The sequence below is a fragment of the Hippopotamus amphibius genome, chromosome 1, assembly GCF_030028045.1.
Source record: "Hippopotamus amphibius kiboko isolate mHipAmp2 chromosome 1, mHipAmp2.hap2, whole genome shotgun sequence".
Classification (NCBI taxonomy): Eukaryota; Metazoa; Chordata; class Mammalia; order Artiodactyla; family Hippopotamidae; genus Hippopotamus; species Hippopotamus amphibius.
In genome coordinates this window covers 113,123,792-113,145,574 of record NC_080186.1, presented here as the reverse complement: position 1 = coordinate 113,145,574, position 21,783 = coordinate 113,123,792, and the positions used below count along the sequence as shown (strand labels likewise).

The 21,783-nt window shown below is 47.6% G+C and overlaps 3 protein-coding genes and 1 long non-coding RNA gene across 10 annotated transcripts in view; 3 read left to right on the top strand and 1 right to left on the bottom strand.

Moving 5' to 3' along the window:
• OTUD7B (OTU deubiquitinase 7B) overlaps positions 1-3,203 on the top strand; it is a 51,728-nt gene extending 48,525 nt beyond the window's left edge. For all 6 annotated transcript variants that reach the window (XM_057721795.1, XM_057721814.1, XM_057721824.1 and 3 more), the window contains one exon: positions 1,138-3,203. In XM_057721795.1, coding sequence (XP_057577778.1) covers positions 1,138-2,346 — 1,209 coding nt within the window. In that variant the 3' untranslated portion in view covers positions 2,347-3,203. The remainder of the gene's footprint in view (positions 1-1,137) is intronic.
• LOC130845123 (uncharacterized) lies at positions 939-16,992 on the bottom strand. Its single transcript, XR_009051333.1, has 4 exons — positions 16,679-16,992; positions 8,424-8,561; positions 7,917-8,002; positions 939-1,204 (listed from the first exon to the last, which is right to left on the bottom strand). It is a non-coding gene; the product is annotated as an uncharacterized LOC130845123 (long non-coding RNA).
• MTMR11 (myotubularin related protein 11) lies at positions 8,574-16,293 on the top strand. 2 transcript variants are annotated; one of them, XM_057721867.1, is made up of 17 exons: positions 8,574-8,810; positions 9,160-9,250; positions 9,695-9,816; positions 10,047-10,062; positions 10,278-10,420; positions 10,890-10,968; positions 11,085-11,220; positions 11,472-11,559; positions 11,719-11,807; positions 11,893-12,017; positions 12,474-12,540; positions 12,769-12,839; positions 13,381-13,547; positions 13,843-14,016; positions 14,409-14,591; positions 15,023-15,316; positions 15,601-16,293. In XM_057721867.1, exons 1-17 carry the CDS (start codon positions 8,745-8,747, stop codon positions 15,790-15,792), a joined length of 2,103 nt encoding a protein of 700 aa, XP_057577850.1. In that variant the 5' UTR covers positions 8,574-8,744; the 3' UTR covers positions 15,793-16,293. The 2 variants fall into 2 exon arrangements, with proteins under 2 accessions (XP_057577850.1, XP_057577840.1); XM_057721857.1 differs by having other exon boundaries at positions 10,047-10,107.
• Positions 16,993-17,085: 93 nt separating the features above from the next.
• SF3B4 (splicing factor 3b subunit 4) lies at positions 17,086-21,398 on the top strand. Its single transcript, XM_057721779.1, has 6 exons — positions 17,086-17,171; positions 17,646-17,774; positions 18,030-18,572; positions 18,895-19,101; positions 20,618-20,791; positions 20,993-21,398. The coding sequence occupies exons 1-6, from the start codon at positions 17,138-17,140 to the stop codon at positions 21,178-21,180; spliced, it is 1,275 nt and encodes a 424-aa protein (XP_057577762.1). The 5' UTR covers positions 17,086-17,137; the 3' UTR covers positions 21,181-21,398.
• The last annotated feature ends 385 nt before the right edge of the window (positions 21,399-21,783 follow it).

Genomic DNA, 21,783 nt, shown 5'->3' with positions numbered 1-21,783 from the left:
TGGTCTCCTTCTGAGTCTCTTCTGAGTAGTGACCTACGATTCAAGGTTAGAAATAACTGGAAAATATCAGATAAATTCCAAAAGACACTTTTTCCTGCCTTTCTACCTGTTAGTGCCCTTTGTTTTCTACATCTTCTCACCAACCAGGCTCTTCTTTCTGATACTGAAAAACATTCTTCAAGAAAAGTTTTCTGGATTTTTTGGTGAACTTGAGATTATTATTACTTTGTTCCAAGCCCTCTGTACATAATCCTCTGTCACCAGAGGAGACAGAATAGCTTAAAGAGCTCCTGATCCAGTAGGTTCTGAGTATGTCATTATTACCCATAGAACAGAACACAGGAGCACGGGGCGAACTGATGGACTCCAGTGCTGAATGTCTAAAAGTTGAGGGGATGCAGAGTGGTTGACTTGGGGCGGTTATTCAGAACTTTCTTGAGATTAATTTTGGGCAGAATTTGGCATAGAAAAATTTATAATAAAGGCCATTCTGGTGTCTATAGAATATTCTCCCTCCTCACCCAGAGGCCATGTATTTGTATAGTTGCTCATTGTTCTAGAAGAGCAAAATCCAGGCTTCATTTTGATTTCTCCTTATTACAAAAGGGCATCAGAGTTGCAGGGGGTGAGATAAAAGTTAGATGTTAGATACACCTTTCCCTGGTTCATGGGAAAGCTGATGGGCAGTGCCCTGCTGGGTGACCCTTCCCCTATCATGACAGCAGCTCGTCTCTGGAACTAGGCAGTCACTCCAAGGAAGGAGTTCATAGGGGTGTTACCACCCCTCTTCCACATGGCTAATTCCTATAGCAACAGCTGCAGGGAGCCCTGTGAGCCAGGCAGAAGGGCTAGAGGTTCCTTGGGGCTTCCCTCAACCCAGACCAACGGGATAACTGTCAGCCACGTTTTGTTTTTTTTTTAATATATTTTTAATTGATTTATAGTTAATTTACAATGTTGTGCCAATCTCTGCTGTACAGCAAAGTGACTCAGTTATAAACATATAGACATTCTTTTTTAATATTCTTTTCCATTATGGTTTATCACAGAATATTGAATATAGTTCCCTGTGCTATACAGTGGGACCTTATTGTTTATCCATCCTATATCATTCAGCCACATTCTTGTCTCTTCCAGGCTCCCCTGGCCCAGCCTGAGTCCCCGACAGCCTCAGCTGGAGATGAGCCCCGGTCCACTCCTGAGTCTGGGGAATCAGACAAGGAGTCAGTTGGCAGCAGTTCTGCCAGCAATGAGGGCAGCAAGCGGAAAGAGAAGTCAAAGCGAGATCGGGAAAAGGACAAGAAGAGAGCAGATTCTGTGGCTAACAAACTGGGCAGCTTTGGCAAAACCTTGGGCAGCAAACTCAAGAAGAACATGGGAGGGCTGATGCACAGCAAGGGTTCTAAGCCTGGAGGGATGGGGACAGGGTCGGGGGTAAGCAGTGGCACTGAGACACTGGAGAAGAAGAAGAAAAACTCACTGAAGAGTTGGAAGGGTGGCAAGGAGGAGGCAGCTGGGGATGGGCCTGTATCTGAGAAGCCCACTTCTGAGTCTGTTGGTAATGGAGGGAGCAAGTATAGCCAGGAGGTGATGCAAAGCCTGAGTATTATGAGGATTGCAATGCAAGGGGAGGGGAAGTTTATTTTTGTTGGAACCCTGAAGATGGGTCACCGTCACCAATATCAGGAGGAGATGATCCAGCGCTACCTTTCTGATGCTGAGGAGAGATTCCTGGCAGAGCAGAAGCAGAAGGAGGCAGAGAGGAAGATCATGAATGGAGGGGTAGGGAGTGGGCCTCCTCCAGCCAAAAAGCCAGAGCCAGATGGCGGGGAGGAGCTGCTGCCTGCCCCTCCAGCAGAGTCCAAGGCAGTGGCGTTCTCTACTGGCTACCCTGGTGGCTTTACTATCCCTCGGCCTTCTGGGGGTGGAGTCCACTGCCAGGAACCCCGGAGGCAGATGGCAGGAGGGCCGTGTGGGGGGGGCCTACCACCATATGCCACCTTTCCCAGACAGTGCCCTCCTGGGCGACCCTACCCCCATCAGGACAGCATCCCTTCTCTGGAGCCAGGCAGTCACTCCAAGGATGGAGTTCACAGGGGTGCATTGTTACCACCCCACTTCCGCGTGGCTGATTCCTATAGCAACGGCTACAGAGAGCCCCCTGAGCCAGATGGATGGGCTGGAGGTCCCCGGGGGCTTCCCCCAACCCAGACCAAATGCAAACAACCGAACTGCAGCTTCTATGGACACCCTGAGACAAACAACTTCTGCTCCTGCTGTTACAGGGAAGAACTGAGAAGAAGGGAACGTGAACCGGCTGGGGAGCTGCTGGTGCACAGGTTCTGAATGCGGAAACCTTGGCGGGCAAGGGGGCTAAACAAAGAAAGTTAAGCTCAATTAATTGGCTCATAAGACCCAGCCCCCACGTTGATGGGGCAAATGCAGTAATGTTTGTGTGAGCCTGGCTAGAAACTTTTAAGTGTGTATGCTCTGGAGAGCTGCCAGGCTGGCAAGAGCAGGTCAGGGCTGGATGGTGCCTCGAGGGCTGTACTGGTCCTTTGCCGATCTTGACTTGATGGTACTGAGGAGGTACAAGGGGGGAAAGATGGTAATTCTGTGTCATAACCCCTTGGGTCCATCCCAGGACCTAAGGGAAAGTGTGAGGGAAGATCTGGTGTGTGGGGGTGGGGAGGTGGGCAGAAGTCTGGGGAAGGAACTGGCAAAGGAGGTTCTCAGTCAATAAAAGAAAAAACAGACCAAAGTTCTTTTAGGTTGGAAAAAAGCACATGGTGGAGGAGTTGCGAGTATGGAGGGAAACTGGGAAATTAGTCAAACTTGCTATTGACTTGAATTAAGGTAGAACATAGTGTTGGATAAATTTTTCCTCCTGAAGGATCTGGAAAGACAAGGCAGTAATGTTTGCTTATGGGTGCTTATGGGGGGTGGGGGGATGGCTTAAATCAGTTTAGTGAGATGGGAAAGGGAGGAACTTAAAAGGGGGATCTTTTTTCCTCTTAAGTTTGATTTCCTTCTAAACAGCCATCTGTCATCCCTTCTAGTTTAAGAGATTGTCGATTGCTCCCATCTTTTCCTCATTCTTTTTGAGGGCTGAGCTAAGAAGGTTGTGATTTTTTTTTAAGACTTTAATTTTATTAAAAAACAAAAAAACTGTTCCCTCTGGGAAGGCAAGAGAATGATGAAAAGAGCAGCTGTGTGTGTTGAATTTTCTCCAGGTGAATTGGTGCAGAGGTGATCTTTTTTTAACTACTAGCAATAACTACACATTGGGGTTTGAGTGCGCCTTGGGAGGGGGGTGGGAGGAGGACAGACTTTTGGCCAGACTGTTTCAAACAAAACCAAAAATCTAAATAGAGCACTACCATCCTCTGCTGCTGCATTTCTGTAGAAAGCAACTTTTTTTTTTTAAAGAAAAGAAACAAAAAGACCCCAGCAAGCAAAAACATTTTAAGAAATGATTTTTTTCCCTCCTATTTAAGTGATTCTTTCTCCTTCTTCTCTACTTTTGGAGAATGAACTTAACATCCCGGCTTCTTTTGTTAAGCCATAGCTGACCTTAATCTGTGGTTAGTTTATTAAAATAATAAAAAATACTTTGTAAGAAGAGATATTTTTGATAATAGGACTGATGCTGAAACTTGGGGTAGGGGTTAGGGGCAATTTATAAAAAGGTAGTTAGAGAAATATATTTTAGTGAACTATAACCACAGATCACAGATTACTCCCAATGAGCTGATCTGTCTTTGGATTTCCCCCTTCCCACCCCGCCCCCACCCATCCTTTTCCCCAGAGGGTGGGAGTGGGTCTGAACACAGTAGGGGGGAGCTCCTTTGCATTTTGCACAAAGCACAAGTCTGGACAGCCTACGCTCTGGCCAGCACCATTTCTAAGAGCTTTAAACTGGAGGACCTATCATGGGCCAATTTTCCCTTTAAATTTTTTTTTCTGGGGAAAAAAAAATCAACTATGCAATTGTATACACTCCTGGGTGCATATGAAGAAGGGGAATAAGTGTACTTAAGTGTCCAGAGTGTTAATTGGGGCTGTTTTTCTGTATTTGGATTTCTCTTTTGAGGTACGTACTCACATTTGATCCAAGCAGACATGGGCTGGATGTGTGTGCTGGGGGAAACTCATGTTTGCCATATGTTGCTTCTGCCCAATCAGGAAAAAGTTGTCATCCCATTTACCCCCTGGTAACAAAGCGAGCCAAGACTGTCTTCTTCATTGGAACTGCTCACAATTTAGAAAGTTTCCTTTCTCCTCAACAAAAAGTCACTTATTTTCTAAATCTGATTGTTGATTTAATAATTTCCATGGTTGTTAATTCTTATGCTTTTATTTGAAAACAGCCTGGTGTTAAGGAAGCAATGAGGTCAAAGGAGATAGGTTCCAAAGGAGGGTATGTGTATATTTCTGGGCAGGACTAGGACCAGGAACTAGTGTGAGAGGAACACTCCCCTCAGGTTCAAAACTTAAAGAGACATCAAAAACTCGGTAATGCAGATACTGTTCTGATGCAGTATTCCTAAAAGTTAATGCACAAAATCTGTAATGAGCAAAATACCAAAATCTTAAAGACAGAATCCAACAGCACTGGGGGTTAGAGTGAGGGAAGAAAAGCTGAATTGAGCAAGTACAGGTTGAATCCTGTCTTTCTTTAAAATATTGATACTTTATTCATTGTGAATTTTTTTTACAGTAGTTTTGATACTCAAAATATACTGTGTTAAAATAGTATCTTGCTTACTGGGCTTTGGGGCACCCCTTAAACTTTGTGTCCAAAGTGAGTACCTTGCTCACCTCACCTTGTTTCTGGGGTTAGAAAACACTGGTGAGACCACCACCTTATGAACTTCGTCCCCTAACATGTACCCAAACACTGTGGTGGCTCAAACTCACACCTAGAATTTGCACAGCTCACCTAGCTTTCCCATAGACATCCATCTGTATCATAGGCTTTTGGCCTGGACCAATAGGAATGGAAACAGACCAGGGATTTTCCCAGAGAATAAAACCAGGAAAGTTTTGATTCTCCACTGGACTGCTGTGTTTGGATTTGATCTGTTATTAGATTCTAGTTAATACTTTTGTTTTTAAAGACTGAGGACAAATGAACAAAAATGGAAACCTTGTGTCATGTTTGCTTTTGTTTTGATTTATAAATTAATCAATCCCAATTCTTGACTTCTTTTCAAATAAAAAAGGTGGAGGAAATTCCGGGGGGTGGCCTAGGGGTTAATATGGTAAAATAGGGCTTTATTTAGGCCCTATAGCTTTTTCATTAAGAAATAAATTAGATTTTTTTTAAATTTGTGTAGGTAACTATTGACGCATTAAAAAAACAAAAACAAAACAACCCTTTCCGTTCTAAAGATGCGGGACCCTGAATCAATGGATGTTTTTCCATAGGGATGAGCAAAGTTTGTTTTGCTTTATCCTTTGAGAGGGCTGTGGGATAGGAGGGTGGTGAACAAATAATGCCTGGGAAATGAGGACTGACTCCAGTTGGTTTATGGTATTTGGGGAGGATGACGGGGTGGAAAAGACAAGCTCATGCAATTACTGTGTGGGGGAAAAGGGAGGAGAGGGGTACATGACCTGCACTCAAAATGAGCTAAATTCCTTAGTTAAGGGGGGTGTGGGTGACGGGGGGAGGCAGACCTCTCAACCTAGTTGAGGGATGATACCATCTCTCAGGCTTAAATAAGTGCACTTAGTTCCTTTAATCCAGGGCACTGGGGTACCCACTGAGGTTTTTATTGGAGAGGGGAGATTTTTCAGGGCTCTTATTTTTCCCCTTTTGATTTGACAGTGCTACCCCCTCCACCCTACGTTCTCCATCTCAGCCCTGATGGAGCAAGTATACTATAGAATAGGCCACCTGAGAGTTACACGATTTAACCAAACGTTTTCCCCTCACACTGGATTCTGCAACAAAATTAAAAGATTATATTAAAAGTGTTTTGGTTTTTTTGTTTTGTTTTATTTTGTGTTAAAGATTCAATCTCTTTATGGAGTGTGGATGGTGTTAAACTCAGTGCTGTACAGGGCCTGGAGGGAAGTTCCTTCCCTCTCCTGCTGGCTGTTTCTTAAGTGAAACTAAAGCTCACAGACCAACACAACAAAAATTTTTGTGTATTTGGCAGTGGTACTGAGCTGGAAAGAATGGAGCTGGTTCTGAATGACTTCTGAGAACCTAGCTTTTGCTATTCTTACTACTTTCTAAACAGTCACATGTTCAAGGTTCTAGTCACATTTTATCTTTTCCAATAAAGGAGGTTCAAAGATAATTGTCCCTGAGTTACTTGGACACCTCTGGACTCTGCGTCCTCTTCTTTAAGAAGTCGGTGCCCCAGACCCACAACCACAGGTAAGAAGATAGAATTAAAAGCCCCTTCTCGGCCTGGAAGCACCTGCACGCCAGATTTTCCTAATTTCCTTTTCCCTCCAGGCCCTTCAACAACAGATTCGGTGACTCATGCAGGCAGTCTGTCTCTTTCACTTTGTAGATACCCGGTCTGCAAATCACAGGCTGTTTTGCCCCCTAAACTTAAGGTGATTAACAAAATATTATGACATCCCACATGGAGACTTTGTCCACGCCACCTCCCTTCACTGGCCATTTGGGTAAGGGGCAGTAGAAAAGAGAAAGGGAAGCTGGCTGACAGTGGCGCAGAGGAGCGGGGGTGGGGAGGACCTCGGCCTCTTTCTGTGCTTATAACTGGATCTGTGACTCATCTTGTGAGTCACTCAGCTCCACCTCCTTCCTCTGGCTGCCCCTCCCAGCAGCCTTCACTCCTGGCACAAACCTGCAACCAGACCAGGATTCTGAAAATGGAAAAATCTGATACTGCCCCTTGCCTCTCCACCCCCCACCTTCATCTACTAAGCCTCCACTGGGTGTGTGTGGGGTGGTCAGAAGGGGTCCTCCTGCTACTTAACCCTCAGCTGCTGCCTCCTTTGCATTCCTGGTTAGGTGCTGATCCAAGTCACCCACCTTTTTTCTGCCTCTGACCTTCCCCCATTCCCCTGATGTTTTTCCTCTGTATTCTGCTGCTGCTCCTACACCTCAAGTATTAAAGAATAGAATGAGGCTCTTGAATGAAGGGTAGTGGGGAGAAGGAAAGTGGATAATGGGTTTGTAATTGTGGGAAATAAAATTACCTCTTCCAATTGCCATAGACCTTGGGAAATATTTTCTTCCCCCAAGAGACTGAGGCTGATGGAATGCAGGTGGGGGTGGGGGAGCTTGGTAGCTTTTAGGACTTCTAGAATCGGGCTTCTGGGCCACCTTCCTATCAGGTGTATGCCTCTCTGTTCCAGATCGACTCCCTGTCTCAGAATATCTTCACTATTTCCACAGTTGTAGCCAAGACAGGGAACTTTTAAAGCTGAGGCCGGAAGGGTGTGTGTGCTGGGGGGAGGAGAGAGTTGAATGTCACTTTGGAAAACTGGGGCCCCCACCTAAGGATTGCTGCCTCTGTACAAACTCAAAATCAATAAAATAGCAGCTCATGAATTCATTACTTTGTATTTTATTTTCTGTCTTTTTCATATCTAAACTCAGATTTTTGCATTCCTACCCCCAGTCACTGTAGGCTACAGTATCTTTACTTTCCTCCTAGTGCCCTCCCCATCCATCTTTGCTTCTTGGGTTGCAAGGTGGGGGGGTGGGGATGGGATTGTTGCACTGAACAGAGGTTTCCAGCCCTCAGCTTTCAAAGTCCTTAACATCAATCATTAATTTGGAGATCTGATGTCTGGGTTGGAGAGAGGGCTCCTGTACCTAGAATGGGCTCTAGTTTCCAATTGGTTGGTTGGGGGGTGTGTGTGTTGGATTAAGTGGTAAGATCTTTTCCATCGCCCCCCCACCCCGAACTTGCCAGTGAACATACCTCTACCTGTGTCTGTATCCTGCAGATATTTCAATTTCTCTCTACTTTTCCACTGCACCCTTCACATGAGATATGTTTCATGCTGTCTGGAGAAGGATATACAAAAACACTTTAACTCACCCGCTACTCCAATTCTTGGGCCTCCCCAGGCAAAAATCCCCTGAGGGCCAATTTCCATTAATTTCTTAATCACTTATGTTAGGTCTGTCAGGGGAGGCAGTTAGGAGGCCTGAACTACTTTAACATTCCTCCTACCCCCTCCACCTACCTCCTACCCCCACCTCCTTTAAAAAGGCGAAAAAAAAAAAAAAAAAAACCCCAAAAACAGCTTCCCAGGGAAGCCATCAGTGAGAGTCCAGGGAAGTGGCCCAAATGATTCCAGTTTAATACTTGGCATTGCTGCTCCCCTCAAACAATCTCCAATGCTCATGAACACTGACAACAGGATCTGGGGTTGGGGCAAAGAAGTAATCTGGGTATTCTCTCAGTTACCCATTTTCTCCTCACCTTTCTTAGGCTCCTCCACTTCCTCTCCACTTTTCCAAAATTGTGTGTATTCTCCTTTAAGGGGCTGGGCATCTCTCCCGCCCTCTCCAGAGTCGACTGAAGTTTCCGAGGAGCCTTCTCTAGCTAGGCTGGACACACCTTTCAAAAGACCCCAAATCGTGCTCCTTGCACCTCAAACGCTCCTTTCCCTTGAATCTTCCTTCTGCCTCTCTCCCTGACTTTCTTTCTCCCAACTACAAGATTCAGCCTCTCCCCAAGGGGCCTGAGCATCCTCGAGGTTTCCCACCCTTGACCGCTCCATCCCCGGATGGAGCCAGAGAAATGTGGTGGGGGGGCCGGGGCCAGAGTTTCAACATCGCCCCCCAGAAGGAGGAGCCAGAGATGGGGGTAAGGAGAGGAAACGGGCTTGGGGGAGGAGGGTATTGGCAAGAGGGTGTGAGTGGGGATGGTGCAGAGAAAGAAGGAAGAAAAGGATCTAGAGGAGGAGGAGGGTGTGTCTCATATCAACCTTGGTTGATGAAGCTTGGTCTTTTTTGCAGTCTCAAGTTCATTGTCTCATTATCCATTAACTAGCCCCTCCCTGAACTACCTGCCAACCCCATGTCCTGAGCTCCCCACAGCCAGTGATCTCCGTTTCTCATAAGAGTCTAAGTGTAGGCCTCCAAAGGTGGCTGCTGAAGTAACCCCAGACCCCAGGATTGGAGAGGCCTGGGGATTAACCCTACACCCCTTGCAGCTCTCTGGACCAAAGTCTGTACAGGGGAGTGGGATGCCAGAGCCCAGGAGTCGTCAGCTCAGCAGTTGCCTGGCCTCTGGATGTCTTCCAGGTAATAATGCCCTTCCAATACTTCTGATCTCCAAAGATTCCTCCAAATTTCATCCTCCTCAAACCTTATTTCAAACCTCACCAAAGATACCTCTGTATTCCTGTCCTGGTTCAAAGTGCTTCTTCCTGAGGTTTGCTCTATTCTCTGTCCAAGGCTGGCTGGGAGCTTCGACCTTGATGGTCCCTCTGTTTTCTTGACTCTGTTACTCCTTTTCTCATTTACTTATTCAATAAATACCTTGAGTGCTTACTATGTGCCAGACACTTTCTAGGCACTAGAGTAAAAGAATATAAATTATCTGCTTCTAAGCTTTCATTCCAGTGGGGTTAGGGGAGGATCTTAATCTTCCCTCTTTAGATCCTCCTGTCTGAGAGGAGTGGGTGTATACAAGTGTGGATAACACTGGGAACAGTCCTAACCTGGCTTCCCTTCTTGCCCTTGCAGGGGAGCAGATCCTAGCCTGGGCCCCAGGGGTGAGGAAGGGGCTGGAACCTGAACTGCCTGGAACCCTGATCTGCAGCAACTTGAGGGTCACCTTCCAGCCCTGTGGATGGCAGCGGAGTCAGGTGAGAAGGTTAGGGCAGTGCAAAGGACTAGTGGGAAGTGGGTAGGGGAGTCTAGAAGATTTAGACAAGCATTACAGGACGTGAGACAGTGAGAGTTATGCCTAAGGACTGTCTTCTGAGAGTATCAGGGATTGTCCACGGGGACCATCTCTAGGGAAGGTAGGGCTGCCAAGGTAGGACAATGAACGAGACTTCAGATGTCTTTAGCATCAGTCATGTGCTTCCTCTAGGAGACTCCCCTGAGCAGTGAGTATGATTTTTGCCTGGCCAACATTGAGCGATTAGAGGCTGGTAAGTGTGGGGGTTTGGTGAAGGGGCTCACTGGGGATGTTGGAACCCCTCCTCATCCTTCCTCTGTTCTCAGAGGACAGCCTGAGAGGATGGAGTGGGATGGGCTGGAGGAGTTCCTCCTAGAGGGACCCTGATCCATAGCTATACTGCTCTCTAACTCTTGACTTCAGTGAATGGCCTGTCCCGAGTCCAGCTCCTTCGTCCAGGGTCCCTGCTTAAATTTATCCCTGAGGAGATTCTGATTCATGGTCGAGACTTCCGGCTACTCAGAGTTGGTTTTGAGGCTGGAGGACTGGAGCCTCAGGCCTTTCAGGTAAGAGTCCTCCAACCCAAGGACCCCTCTTCCCCTTAGACCCTTAGCATCTTTTCCTTGGCAATTCCCAATAGTCCCCTGTCTCCCAAGATCTCTTTCATCATTCTCTCTGCTTCTCTCCTCAAGGAGAGACTAAAATGATAGTATAATGAGAGTAAAGGCTTGAATTCAAGTCCAGCTGTGCCAATTATCAGGAGTATAATTGCGGACAAGTTTCTTCCTTTGAAAAACAGAGAGGGTTGGATAAGATTATTCCCAAGATTCCGCCCAGTTACCATTCTTTCATTCTGTGGTTCTAAATGTATTCTCCTGACTCCAGTCTCCATAACCTGTGGAAGCTCCCTTCGTTAGGGATTGCCTTCGTTTTTCTTCTCTATTTGTGGCAAAGACAGTGGAGCAACACATGAGCCCTATTTCCTTCTTTTTACTTCAGTCTAAGACAAAGGGTGAGATGTCCTTTTTTCCACAGGTGACCATGGCCATTGTCCAAGCCAGAGCTCAGAACAGTCAAGCCCAACAGTATGCTGGGATAACCCTGAGCAAGGCTGGTGAGTGAGGGTGCTTTAGGGTAAGGAAAGAGTAGAGTCTGAAAAAGCAGCTGGCTGGAGACAGAAGAGCTGAGCTGTCTCTATTTCCTCTTCTTCCTCCTCTACGCCTGCCCTAGGCCAGAGTTCTCGTTCCAGAAAACCACCTGTTCCCCTCTTGGAGACATCAGAAGACTGGGAGACTGAGAGGAAGAAGCAGGGGGCCAGGGGCTGGAGGGTCAGCACTGTCAATGAGAGGTTCGACGTAGCCACCAGGTGATGCCCCAGTCCACCCAAGCCCTGTTGCCCCCTCAATCTTCCCACACTTCTCCGATCCTCTAAAAACAGGACTTCCCACAAACTCCAGCCTCTTAGAACATCCACAAAGCTATTCCTTTTATCTCCTAGATCTCTAAAACTTGAGATCCCTTGGAATGATCCCCTCCTAAGCAGCTTCCTTGTAATAACAGGTTTGCATTATAATGAGGTCCCTGAGCCAAGCTGTGACATAACTCTCAATTTCACAGCCTCCCCCGTTACTTCTGGGTCCCTAACCGAACTCTGGACAGTGAGGTCAGGAGAGCATTTGGCCACTTCCATCATGGCCGTGGACCGGTCAGTGTGAGGGTGAGGGTAATGGTTGGGGATTAGAGGGTCGTGGGAGGTTAGGGGTCATTGTGGAGGAAGGAGATCCCTGTGAGGTCAGTGTGGGGGCAAGGGTAGGGTGGGGCTAGGAGTTTCTCCCTCAATGATCCTTCTTTCATCCACGGGAAGCGCCTGTCCTGGCATCACCCTGGGGGCAGTGATCTTCTCCGCTGTGGTGGCTTCTACACAGCCAGTGACCCCAACAAGGAGGATATCAGGTGAGGGGAGGTTTGATGAGAAGAATCAAGCGTTAGATGTTCAGGGCAGACAACTTCCCTTACTTTCCGACTCTCTCCCCTCCAGAGCAGTGGAGTCGATGCTCCAGGCTGGGCATTCAGACGTTGTCCTGGTAGACACCATGGATGAGCTGCCCAGTCTTGCAGATGTCCAACTTGCCCACCTGAGGCTGAGGGCCCTCTGCCTGCCTGGTGAGAGAAACTCTGAGCCTTTTCCCCATCTCTAGGTCTGCTGACTCCAACCTGGATTACCCTTTGCCTGCTATGGAGGAGTACCCCTTCAGCCCAATGATCCTTAGCTTTCCACCCAACTCCCATCTCCCACAGACTCACTGATTTCCTGTCTTCGTGACCCCAACGTATTCTTCTTTTTAAACAGCTTTGTTGAGACATAATTTATATACCATAAAATTCACCCTTCACCCATCTTAAGTGTACAATTCAATGCATTTCATTGTATTTACAATGTTGTACAACCATCACCACAACTTAATTGTAGAAATCTCATAGCCATTTATGGTTACTTCTTATTCCTATCCCCAGGCCTAAGCAACCACTACCCAACTTATCAACGCTTCTTAATTCTGGACCCTGAATCCCCAGTTCTCCTGATCTCTTTGACCTTCTGACTCCTCTACTTTCTCTCAGATTCATCTGTGGCAGAGGATAAATGGCTCTCAGCTCTGGAAGGAACACGATGGTTGGACTACATCAGGTACTCCCTCTTTTTCTAGCCATAATTTATAATTCAACGTTCCCCAACCTTCTGTTAACTTGGACTCCTAAATGGTCTTTCATTAACTCTTCTCCTTGGTTCCCCATTTGTTGCTCCTTAGGAGAGGGGGCAGGAATTGGGCATCTGCCTCTATTGTATCCCATGACCCATCACTCCTTTCCTCCAGGCTTATTGTTCTCCCCTTCTCTTCCTCACTCACCCCTCCAGGTCTTGTCTTCGAAAGGCCAGTGACATCTCAGTCTTAGTGACATCCAGGGTTCGCTCTGTAGTACTTCAAGGTGAGTTTCTTGGGCCAACCCACTCCATTCCTTCCTTGCCTTTTTTCTTTACTCACCTGACTGGATTCTGCTCATGGAGGGAGACCTATAAAGCCTCCTTGTCCCCTTCCAGTGCAGCATCCTCCTCTCGTTCTGCTAGGAACTACCCATCAGCTCTAACTCATCCTTCAGTGCTACCTCTGCCACCCCACTAAGCTTGTGGTCCCTAACAGAGGGATTCTCAGCTATCTGTTCCTGTCCTTCCATCAATGGATGGGGATTGGGGCTGGGGTGGGAAGGAAAATGTGGAAGCTGGTTTGACATTTATGATTCTGCTTCCTACATGTGAAGGTGGGTATTTCTATCTAGGTGGAGTGTATTAAGTGAATCACTCAAGGTCTTTGTTTTCTCTTCACTTTTATGTGCCCTCTCAATCCTACCTACACAAACTTTCCCCCTCTGTGCCTCTCACTTCCTCTTGCCATGTTTCCTTTTCTCACTCTCTTCTGCCCTCGTTTCTTGGCCTTTCCTTCTTTGTCCCTTATCCCTCTTTATCACCCAGAGCGCGGTGATCGTGATTTCAATGGCCTCCTCTCTTCACTCGTCCAGCTGCTTTCAGTCCCTGAAGCCCGAACACTACTTGGCTTCCAATCACTAGTGCAGCGGGAGTGGGTGGCAGCTGGACATCCTTTCCTGACCCGACTTGGGGGAACTGGGGCCAGTGAAGAGGTGAGAACGTTTGGGGAGGGTGTTGGGAGGGTATTATTAAGTATATGGGGATGAGAAAATTATACAGTAAAATCTCCACTGGAGGTGAATTAGATCCAAAGGATTCTGAGATTGGGCTGAGCTTGAAGGGAGACCTAGATGAGTGAGGGACCATGACCCTCTACCTCAACTGAGATTTCCACTCCCTGACCTCCTTAGTGTCCCCTGTTCCCATGCCCCTCATCCCGTCATTTTGTCATTCTCCCCATTTAGGTCCCCATAACCCCTTCCAACCTCTTTATTTCCCTCTTCTCAGGCCCCAGTGTTTCTTCTCTTCCTTGATTGCGTCTGGCAGCTCCTCCAACAGTTTCCAACTGAGTTTGAATTCTCTGAGTTCTTCCTTCTTGCTCTTCATGACAGTGTCAGGGTTCCTGACACCCTTACATTCCTGAGAGACACTCCCTGGGAGCGTGGAAAGCAGAGTGGACAGGTCAGTGACTTCCATTTTTGACTTGTCCTTTTTCCCCCCATTAAGAACAACTTCCTGGGAGTTCCCTGGTGGGCTACTGGTTAGGATTCCAGGCTTTCACTGCTGTGGCCCAGGCTCAATCCCTGGTTGGGGAACTGAGATCCTGCAAGCTGTGCAGTGCAGCCAAAAAGAAAAAAAACAAAACAAAAGAACTACTCTCTGAAGTTTAGTCTTGGTTATGAAAAGTGAGTTCTGTGGATGGGAAAGGAGGAGGTTGGTGCTCAATTTCAGGACTGGACTTTCACCCTATATCTGGTTCTTAAGTAAGAGATGAGTTTCATGACTTCTCTCTAGACTTGGGAGGATTATATATTTGTTTGTTTAACCACCCTTTTCTTGTTTCCTCTATCCAGTTCAAAACCTATACACAAGTCTATACTGCAGGGTACTCCCAGCCCCCAGCTGGGAATTCTGTTAACCCACAGCTATCTGTCTGGGACTGGGACTTACGCTACAGCAATGAACAGATACTACAATTCCATAATCCTGGCTATGACCCAGAACACTGCCCAGATTCCTGGCTCCCTAGACAGCAGGTGAGGTGTCTGAAGTTTCTAAATCTTTTTGACTCTCTTACAGGCTAATCCTACTAGATGGGGAGAAGTGAAACACAGTGTCTGAATTCCTCACTACTCCTCTGTTAGCTGTCATTTATAGTCCCTGACTGTCCCCAGGAAGACAGAAATCCTAAAAATAACAAAAGGCATCGTTTTTGTCCTCCTCATCCTTATTAGTCTTCCTGTCTCACGCACATTTTTGTTTCCCTAAAATTAACTTTAATCAGTCCCGAGGACTAGTCTGAAGCCTAATGAGGAGAGCAGATAAGAGTTCTCAGCGGGAGGCTTGTAGTTTGATCACTTGTGCAGTTTTGAGTGGGTGGCAGCTGGACATTCCTTCTTGACCCAGTTTGGGGAAACTGGGGTCATCAGGTTTCTAGGTTGCCAGTTGATTTCCCTTTCCTCCTCAGCCAAGCTTCATGGTTCCTGGGCCCCCCAGTTCTGTGTGGCTCTTCTCTAGAGGGGCCCTGACCCCCCTGAATCAGCTCTGTCCGTGGCGGTACAGTCCCTCCCTGCTGGCAGTCTCTTCTCGTTGGCTCCCTCGACCTGCTATCTCCTCTGAAAGCCTGGCTGATCAGGAGTGGGGGCTCCCCTCACATTGGGGAGCTTGCCCTTTACCCCCGGGGCTGCTGCTGCCTGGATATCTGGGACCCCAGATCAGGCTCTGGAGACGCTGCTACCTGAGGGGAAGGCCTGAGGTCCAGGTGAGAAGGGAAGACAGGGATTGGGAGTGGGAGAAGGGTCTTGACTGCTGAACCAGATGTTTTCAGGAGCTGGAAAGGCAAAGGGCTGGGGGTACTGGGAAGTGAAGTACCATTCCTGTTGGTATCAAAGTGGATAGGTTCGGGAGTGTGGGGAAACTGTTTGTGGCTTATCACAAGTGGAAACTAGGGCACAGTTGGAAGGGAAAAGAGAATGAAAGGTGCCAGAAGCAGAGAGCTACAGCTACAATAATATTCCTCTCCTCTTCTCTTCACCCCCTTCCCAGATGGGACTCTCAGCTCCCACAGTCTCTGGCCTCCAGGATGAGCTATCCCATCTTCAGGAGTTATTAAGGAAATGGACACCGATAATATCTCCTGAGGATCACTCCAAGAAAAGAAATCCAAATACATTCTCTCCCAATCCCGTTGAAATTGCTGGCTTTCTCATGGGCAGGGCAGAGGGTGATCTGGGGTGAGGGAGAGTTTTGTCTAATCCTTCATTTTTCCTACCTGGTCTTGCTGCCTCAGCTTTCATAAGCCAGCCCTTAAACAAGCTCACTGACTTAAGTTTCCATTGCAGATGGGTTATGCTAACCTTATCCAACTCCTACCCTGCCGTGTTTGGTTTAATAGTTTCTTGTAATCTGAAGAATTAAGAAACAAAAACAAACACAAAGAATCCGGAATATGATCGCCTCTTTTTTTCAGGGCAATTCCATCCCTTTTGGCTGGAAATTTTGGATACTGAGCTGGTAAACTGTGAGATCAGAAATACCATATATCAGTGCCAACAAGATGGCCTACAGACCTCCTTCTCACCTCCTCTTGCTGCTTCTTTCATTCCTGTTTCTACTTCTTCCTTTATAGTTTTCTATGGGCATGGAGTGGATATAGGAGACACCCTGTCTCTTCCAATTGTATATTTTTGTCGTGACATTTTTATTTAAGGAGCTCATTAAAGCACAGTATTTATACACGCTGCTGGCATTGTTTTCTTGTGTCTGAGTAAGAGACTGGTGGCGGGGGGAAGGGGGTGTGACCCGAGAGAGGAAGGTAGGGACCATATTACTGCTAAGTAAATACGGGGATGGGTCAGGTGAGGCTCTGCAGAACTCACAGGCAATTTCGGTTCTCTCTTCCGTGCAGATGGGGCAAAAGCACACCCAGACGTTGCTGGGGGCCAGCGTGTGCTCTGGAGGGTAAGAGCGAGGCCGCTGGGCTTCAGTGTCAGCCACGCTCCAGCTTTGGTATCACTCCACCTCTGAGCCTCAGGCTTCCCTCCATCTCTATGCACCTCTATGCAATAATGACTAGGCTAGCTCAGACATTCCGCAATCCCCTCGCTGAGGAAAACCGAAATACCTCAAGCCCAGGCCGGGGCTGTGAGGCCGCGTCTGTCCAAAAGCTGAGTCGAGGTGGACGGCTGCCTCCACGCCTTGCGTTGGGGGGTTCCTCAGCACACCCTTCTCTGGGAAACAAACGAAGCCTACAGAATATATGAAAAGTTTTGTCCTCTCAGCGTTTGAAGTGACATTTTCGGGAGCAGTGTGACCCTTTAACGTCTTCTAGCACTGCCTTAAGAGGGTCTGAACGCTGCCACTCTGCCTTCCCTGCCCAGACCACTGACAGTCGCACTACCACCACCGTCGCCTCCGCCGCTCCAAGTACCGGCGGCTCCTAAGATGGCCGCGGCCGCTTCCAGCTCCTCCCCTGCCTAGGCCCCGCCCACGTACCCACGCCCGCCTTCGCCCCGGAAGTGGAAGTAGTAACGGAGGTCAGTGGGCGGGATCGCTGCCAGGAGACGGCGGGAGTGCTTTCGCCATGGCGGCCGGGCCGATCTCCGAGCGGAACCAGGGTGACTGGAGGGGACAATCCCGGCATGGAGTCAGAGGGTTTGGGGGGGCCCCCGACTAGGGCCAGCATTGTTTCCGCCGGGGCGGGAGATTGGACCCTTCCGAAGGGCGAGAGATCTGCCCGGATGCCTGCTGGGGACGGGATGGACGGGGGCAGGCTGAGGCCTGTAGGAGTAATATTATGTCCAATCTCCTGCTGCCTTCCCACCCCCACCCCCCCCCCAAAAAAAAGGAAAAAAAAATTACGAAGTGGATTAGCACCGGAAATCTAAGTTTGACTTAAGGAGATTATCTGTTTTCTGAAAAGGAGGAGGTGTAAGGGCTTAATCTAACGTCTTTTTTTTTTGTTTGTCTTTTCCTCTTTGCTTTTATACCCCATCTCCACCCCCAATTCCCCTGCCTGGGTTCCATCTTCATGTTTCCGTTACCTCTTTTTCCTCTCATCTCTGCCCTAACCTCCTAATCCTGTCCTCCAGATGCCACTGTGTACGTCGGGGGCCTTGATGAGAAGGTTAGCGAACCACTGCTGTGGGAGCTATTTCTCCAGGCAGGGCCTGTGGTCAACACCCACATGCCAAAGGATAGAGTCACTGGTCAGCACCAAGGTGAGTACAAGAATTGCAGTTTATGCTTTGAGGGGACAGACGGCTCCTGGAGGCCCCCAGCAGTATTCGTAACTGTTTTGGAATGAGCAAACTAAAGATTTTTTTCTCTTAAGCCTAACTCACAGTTTGTTTCTGGAACCATCCTCAGCTGAAGTGAGATTATTATTTCTTGTTCTCTGTGCTTTAGAAGGCAAATGAGTTATACCTTATTTTGAATCACTTACGTTGTTAACCTCTTCTTTTCCACTTCCTCAGGCTATGGCTTTGTGGAATTCTTGAGTGAGGAAGATGCTGACTATGCCATTAAAATCATGAACATGATCAAACTCTATGGGAAACCAATACGGGTGAACAAGGCATCAGCTCACAACAAAAACCTGGATGTGGGGGCCAACATTTTCATTGGGAACCTGGACCCAGAGATCGATGAGAAGTTGCTTTATGATACTTTTAGCGCCTTTGGGGTCATCTTACAAACCCCCAAGATTATGCGGGACCCTGACACAGGCAACTCCAAAGGTTATGCCTTTATTAATTTTGCTTCATTTGATGCTTCGGATGCAGCGATTGAGGCCATGAATGGGCAGTACCTCTGTAACCGCCCAATCACTGTATCCTATGCTTTCAAGAAGGACTCCAAGGGCGAGCGCCATGGCTCAGCAGCTGAACGACTTCTGGCAGCACAGAACCCACTCTCCCAGGCTGACCGCCCTCATCAGCTGTTTGCAGATGCACCCCCTCCACCCTCTGCTCCCAATCCTGTGGTATCATCATTGGGGTCTGGGCTTCCTCCTCCAGGTAAAGCTTTTGATAAAAAATATGTTTGTCTTCGTTTGGGGGTGGGGGTGGGGCCAAGAAGAAGGAAGAAAGAACAGAGAAAGGGAAGGACATTGAGTTAATAGGTGATGAGAAAGGGATTGTGAGGTGATGATTGTGGTGGGAAGAAAGTTGTTGTTTCTCCAGAAGGTTGCTGTTTGAGTCATCTAATGTTGCTTCTGCCTTCAGAGAGCTGGGAGGAGGGGGAAAGAGCTCATCCTGCCTGGAGAGGCCAGGTTAGAAGAGGCTCTCTAAAGGCACTCTCTTCTCAGTATCATTAACTTTTTTTCCATTTTCTCTTTAGGCATGCCTCCTCCTGGCTCCTTCCCACCCCCAGTACCACCTCCTGGAGCCCTTCCACCTGGGATACCCCCAGCCATGCCCCCACCACCTATGCCTCCTGGGGCTGGAGGACATGGCCCCCCATCAGCAGGAACCCCAGGGGCTGGACATCCTGGACATGGACACTCACATCCTCACCCATTCCCACCGGGTGGGATGCCCCATCCAGGTGGGTGTTCTTTGCTGGGAAGGAGAGGGATGAGCATGGTAGAGGAGCTCTGTCACCATTTATGCTGCTGCTCTTTGTCCTTCAACAATAATAGTCCCAGAACTCTCCTTTCTTTCAGACATTCTTTTATAAAAATAAACACAAGATACTTTACTCTGTTTGCTTTAACAACTACCACTCTGTTTTCATTTCTTACTTTGTTTTACCAAAGAGTATAATTATACTTGCTATTTTTTGTTTCCTTAACTTTTACTTCTACTCTCTTCTCTGACTTCCACCCAGAAGCAATGACGTAATTGCCAGGTGTAGGGGACACTTCTGCTCCTTATCTGGTTTGACCTCTGCTGTACTTGAAGCTGACCGTGTCTTCCTGTTTGAAAATCTTGTCTCTTTTAGTTTCTCTGGATTCTCCATCTCTGTCTCTGAATCCTCAATCTCATCCACCTTAAAAGGCTCCCTTTCTCTTCGTGTACCTAGGTTTTTGGGTTTGGCCCTCTTTCCTGGGTATTTCCATTGTATGTACACTGATGCCTCCTAGATCTGTATCTCTGTTCCATGGTTATTAACATTCCATATGCTTAATCTTGCCGTTTAATGGACAGCTCAATTTTTCTGCCCTTCTCCTTCAAACGTATTCTTTCTTTAGTTTTCTTTGTTTTCATGTGCTTGCTTCAGAAATCTAGGAGCGTGTTTGACTATTCCCTATCACCCCACTCTTAATAGCAAGTCTTATTAATATCGCTAGCGTCAACCCCCACTGCCAGTGCCCTAGTTCAGGCTCTCATATCCTCATTATTTCACACCTAATTTATTGCAGTAATATCCTAACTAACACTTTGACCCTCATTATCTCTATCTTTGATCGACTTCCACAGAGTAATTTTTCTAAAATACAGATGTTCACACACCCTTGCTCAGAATTCTTCTCTTGCTTCCTTTTACCTACACAGTGAAACCCACACCTGCTACCGTAGCATTCTAGGCTGCTCACGGTCTGGCTCCTGCCTGTTATGCCCTTGACTGCACGCTGCTCCTGATTGCTGCGTTCCTGGTGTGCCCTTAAAATCCTGTGCTGTTGATCACACCCGTGTTTTCTACATGCTAATCTTTTCTGCCTGGAATGTTCTGTCCCCACTCTGTTGTCCACCTGAAAAATTCCTATTCATCCTTTAGAATTACATCTTTGCTCAGACAGTATCTCTTTTACCTTCTCAAATCCTACTCAGTAGAATAATCACGCCATTTGTTATGTACTTCTGCAGCACTGTTACAGTGCCTAAATCGTGGAAGGAGCAAGTGAGCTGCAGGGGGCGGGCAGCTCGTTGGGTAGTTGGTTGGTTTGTTCTCTTGGAATGGAGTCAAGGGTAAGGGCACTTTTTACCAGCCTTATTTCCCATACTCTTCTTCCTGATGTCACTTCTTCCTCCATTTTCTTCTTTTCCTGTCTCGTTTGCTTTGCCCTCTTGTCTAACTTCCTTTTGTCTCCTTTCTCTTTGTGTCTGTTTTGTTCTCACAGGGATGTCTCAGATGCAGCTGGCCCACCATGGCCCTCATGGCTTAGGACACCCCCATGCTGGGCCCCCTGGCTCTGGGGGGCAGCCACCACCCCGACCACCACCTGGAATGCCTCATCCTGGACCTCCTCCAATGGGCATGCCCCCCCGAGGGCCTCCGTTTGGCTCTCCCATGGGTGAGTAGGCTCTAGCCACCTCCCTCCTCCTCACGTGTCACTCTCGCAGCTTCTTATGTCACACCTCTTATCCCCTGCCCTTTCTTATGTTTCTTTCTTATATTTCTTTTCACTGTCTCCCTGTCTATCCTCTCCCTACATCGTCCCAGTATGAACTAGCTCCTATTTCTCGTTTTTAATATTTTCCTTCTCTTCCTGCAGGTCACCCAGGTCCTATGCCTCCGCATGGTATGCGTGGACCTCCTCCATTGATGCCTCCTCACGGATACACTGGCCCTCCACGACCTCCACCCTACGGCTACCAGCGGGGGCCCCTCCCTCCACCCAGACCCACTCCCCGGCCTCCAGTTCCCCCTCGAGGCCCACTTCGAGGCCCTCTGCCTCAGTGATTTCTCACTGTCTTTCCTCCTGTTGTAGCCTCCCAATATCAGTTCACTTCCTTGGACCAATCAGAATTGCTGTAGCTCCCAGGGGCCAAGGCGCTAATCCCTCTCAGGCCCTTTTTTATAAGTGTAATTTTTTTCACAGGAGGTTTTGTTTTTTTCTCTATGTTGGTCCTAAGTGTTTTGCAGATGCACAGAGAAAATAAAACTGAACTCCTTCTTTATTCTCTGTGGTGTTTAACTTGGCAGAATAACTTCTTTTTCTCTAAGAAGTGTTGTCAGTATATTGGGAAGAAAATGGTAAGGTAGGGGGGAGGGTGTTTATTCCGTGTTGTAAAGGCTTGTTCTGTAATGTACTGTTGCAGTTGCTGGACTGCTGTGTACTACAGCAGTGGTTTCCCTACATCAAGCTTATACATAAGCTGGAGACCCCGTGTCTAAGGCACAGAGTTATTTTGAGTATTTAGTGAGAACAGAAGTAAAGTTCCTGGAGATATGATGGCAAAAATATGAAGTAACATACACAAAGCTATTCGTTGCAGCACTATTTGTAATAATAGTATGTTGGAAACAACTCACGTATCCATCCAGTAAGGGAATGATTGAATA

Excerpts from the sequence above, each read along its gene's own strand:
- MTMR11 (XM_057721857.1), top strand. The coding sequence starts at position 8,745 with ATGTGGTGGGGGGGCCGGGGCCAGAGTTTCAACATCGCCCCCCAGAAG. Across the intron at positions 8,811-9,159 it reads AGGAGGAGCCAGAGATGGGG|CTCTCTGGACCAAAGTCTGT; the intron begins GTAAGGAGAGGA and ends CACCCCTTGCAG. Across the intron at positions 13,548-13,842 it reads GAACTGGGGCCAGTGAAGAG|GCCCCAGTGTTTCTTCTCTT; the intron begins GTGAGAACGTTT and ends CCCTCTTCTCAG.
- SF3B4 (XM_057721779.1), top strand. The coding sequence starts at position 17,138 with ATGGCGGCCGGGCCGATCTCCGAGCGGAACCAGG. Across the intron at positions 17,775-18,029 it reads AGTCACTGGTCAGCACCAAG|GCTATGGCTTTGTGGAATTC; the intron begins GTGAGTACAAGA and ends CCACTTCCTCAG. Across the intron at positions 19,102-20,617 it reads GGGTGGGATGCCCCATCCAG|GGATGTCTCAGATGCAGCTG; the intron begins GTGGGTGTTCTT and ends TTGTTCTCACAG.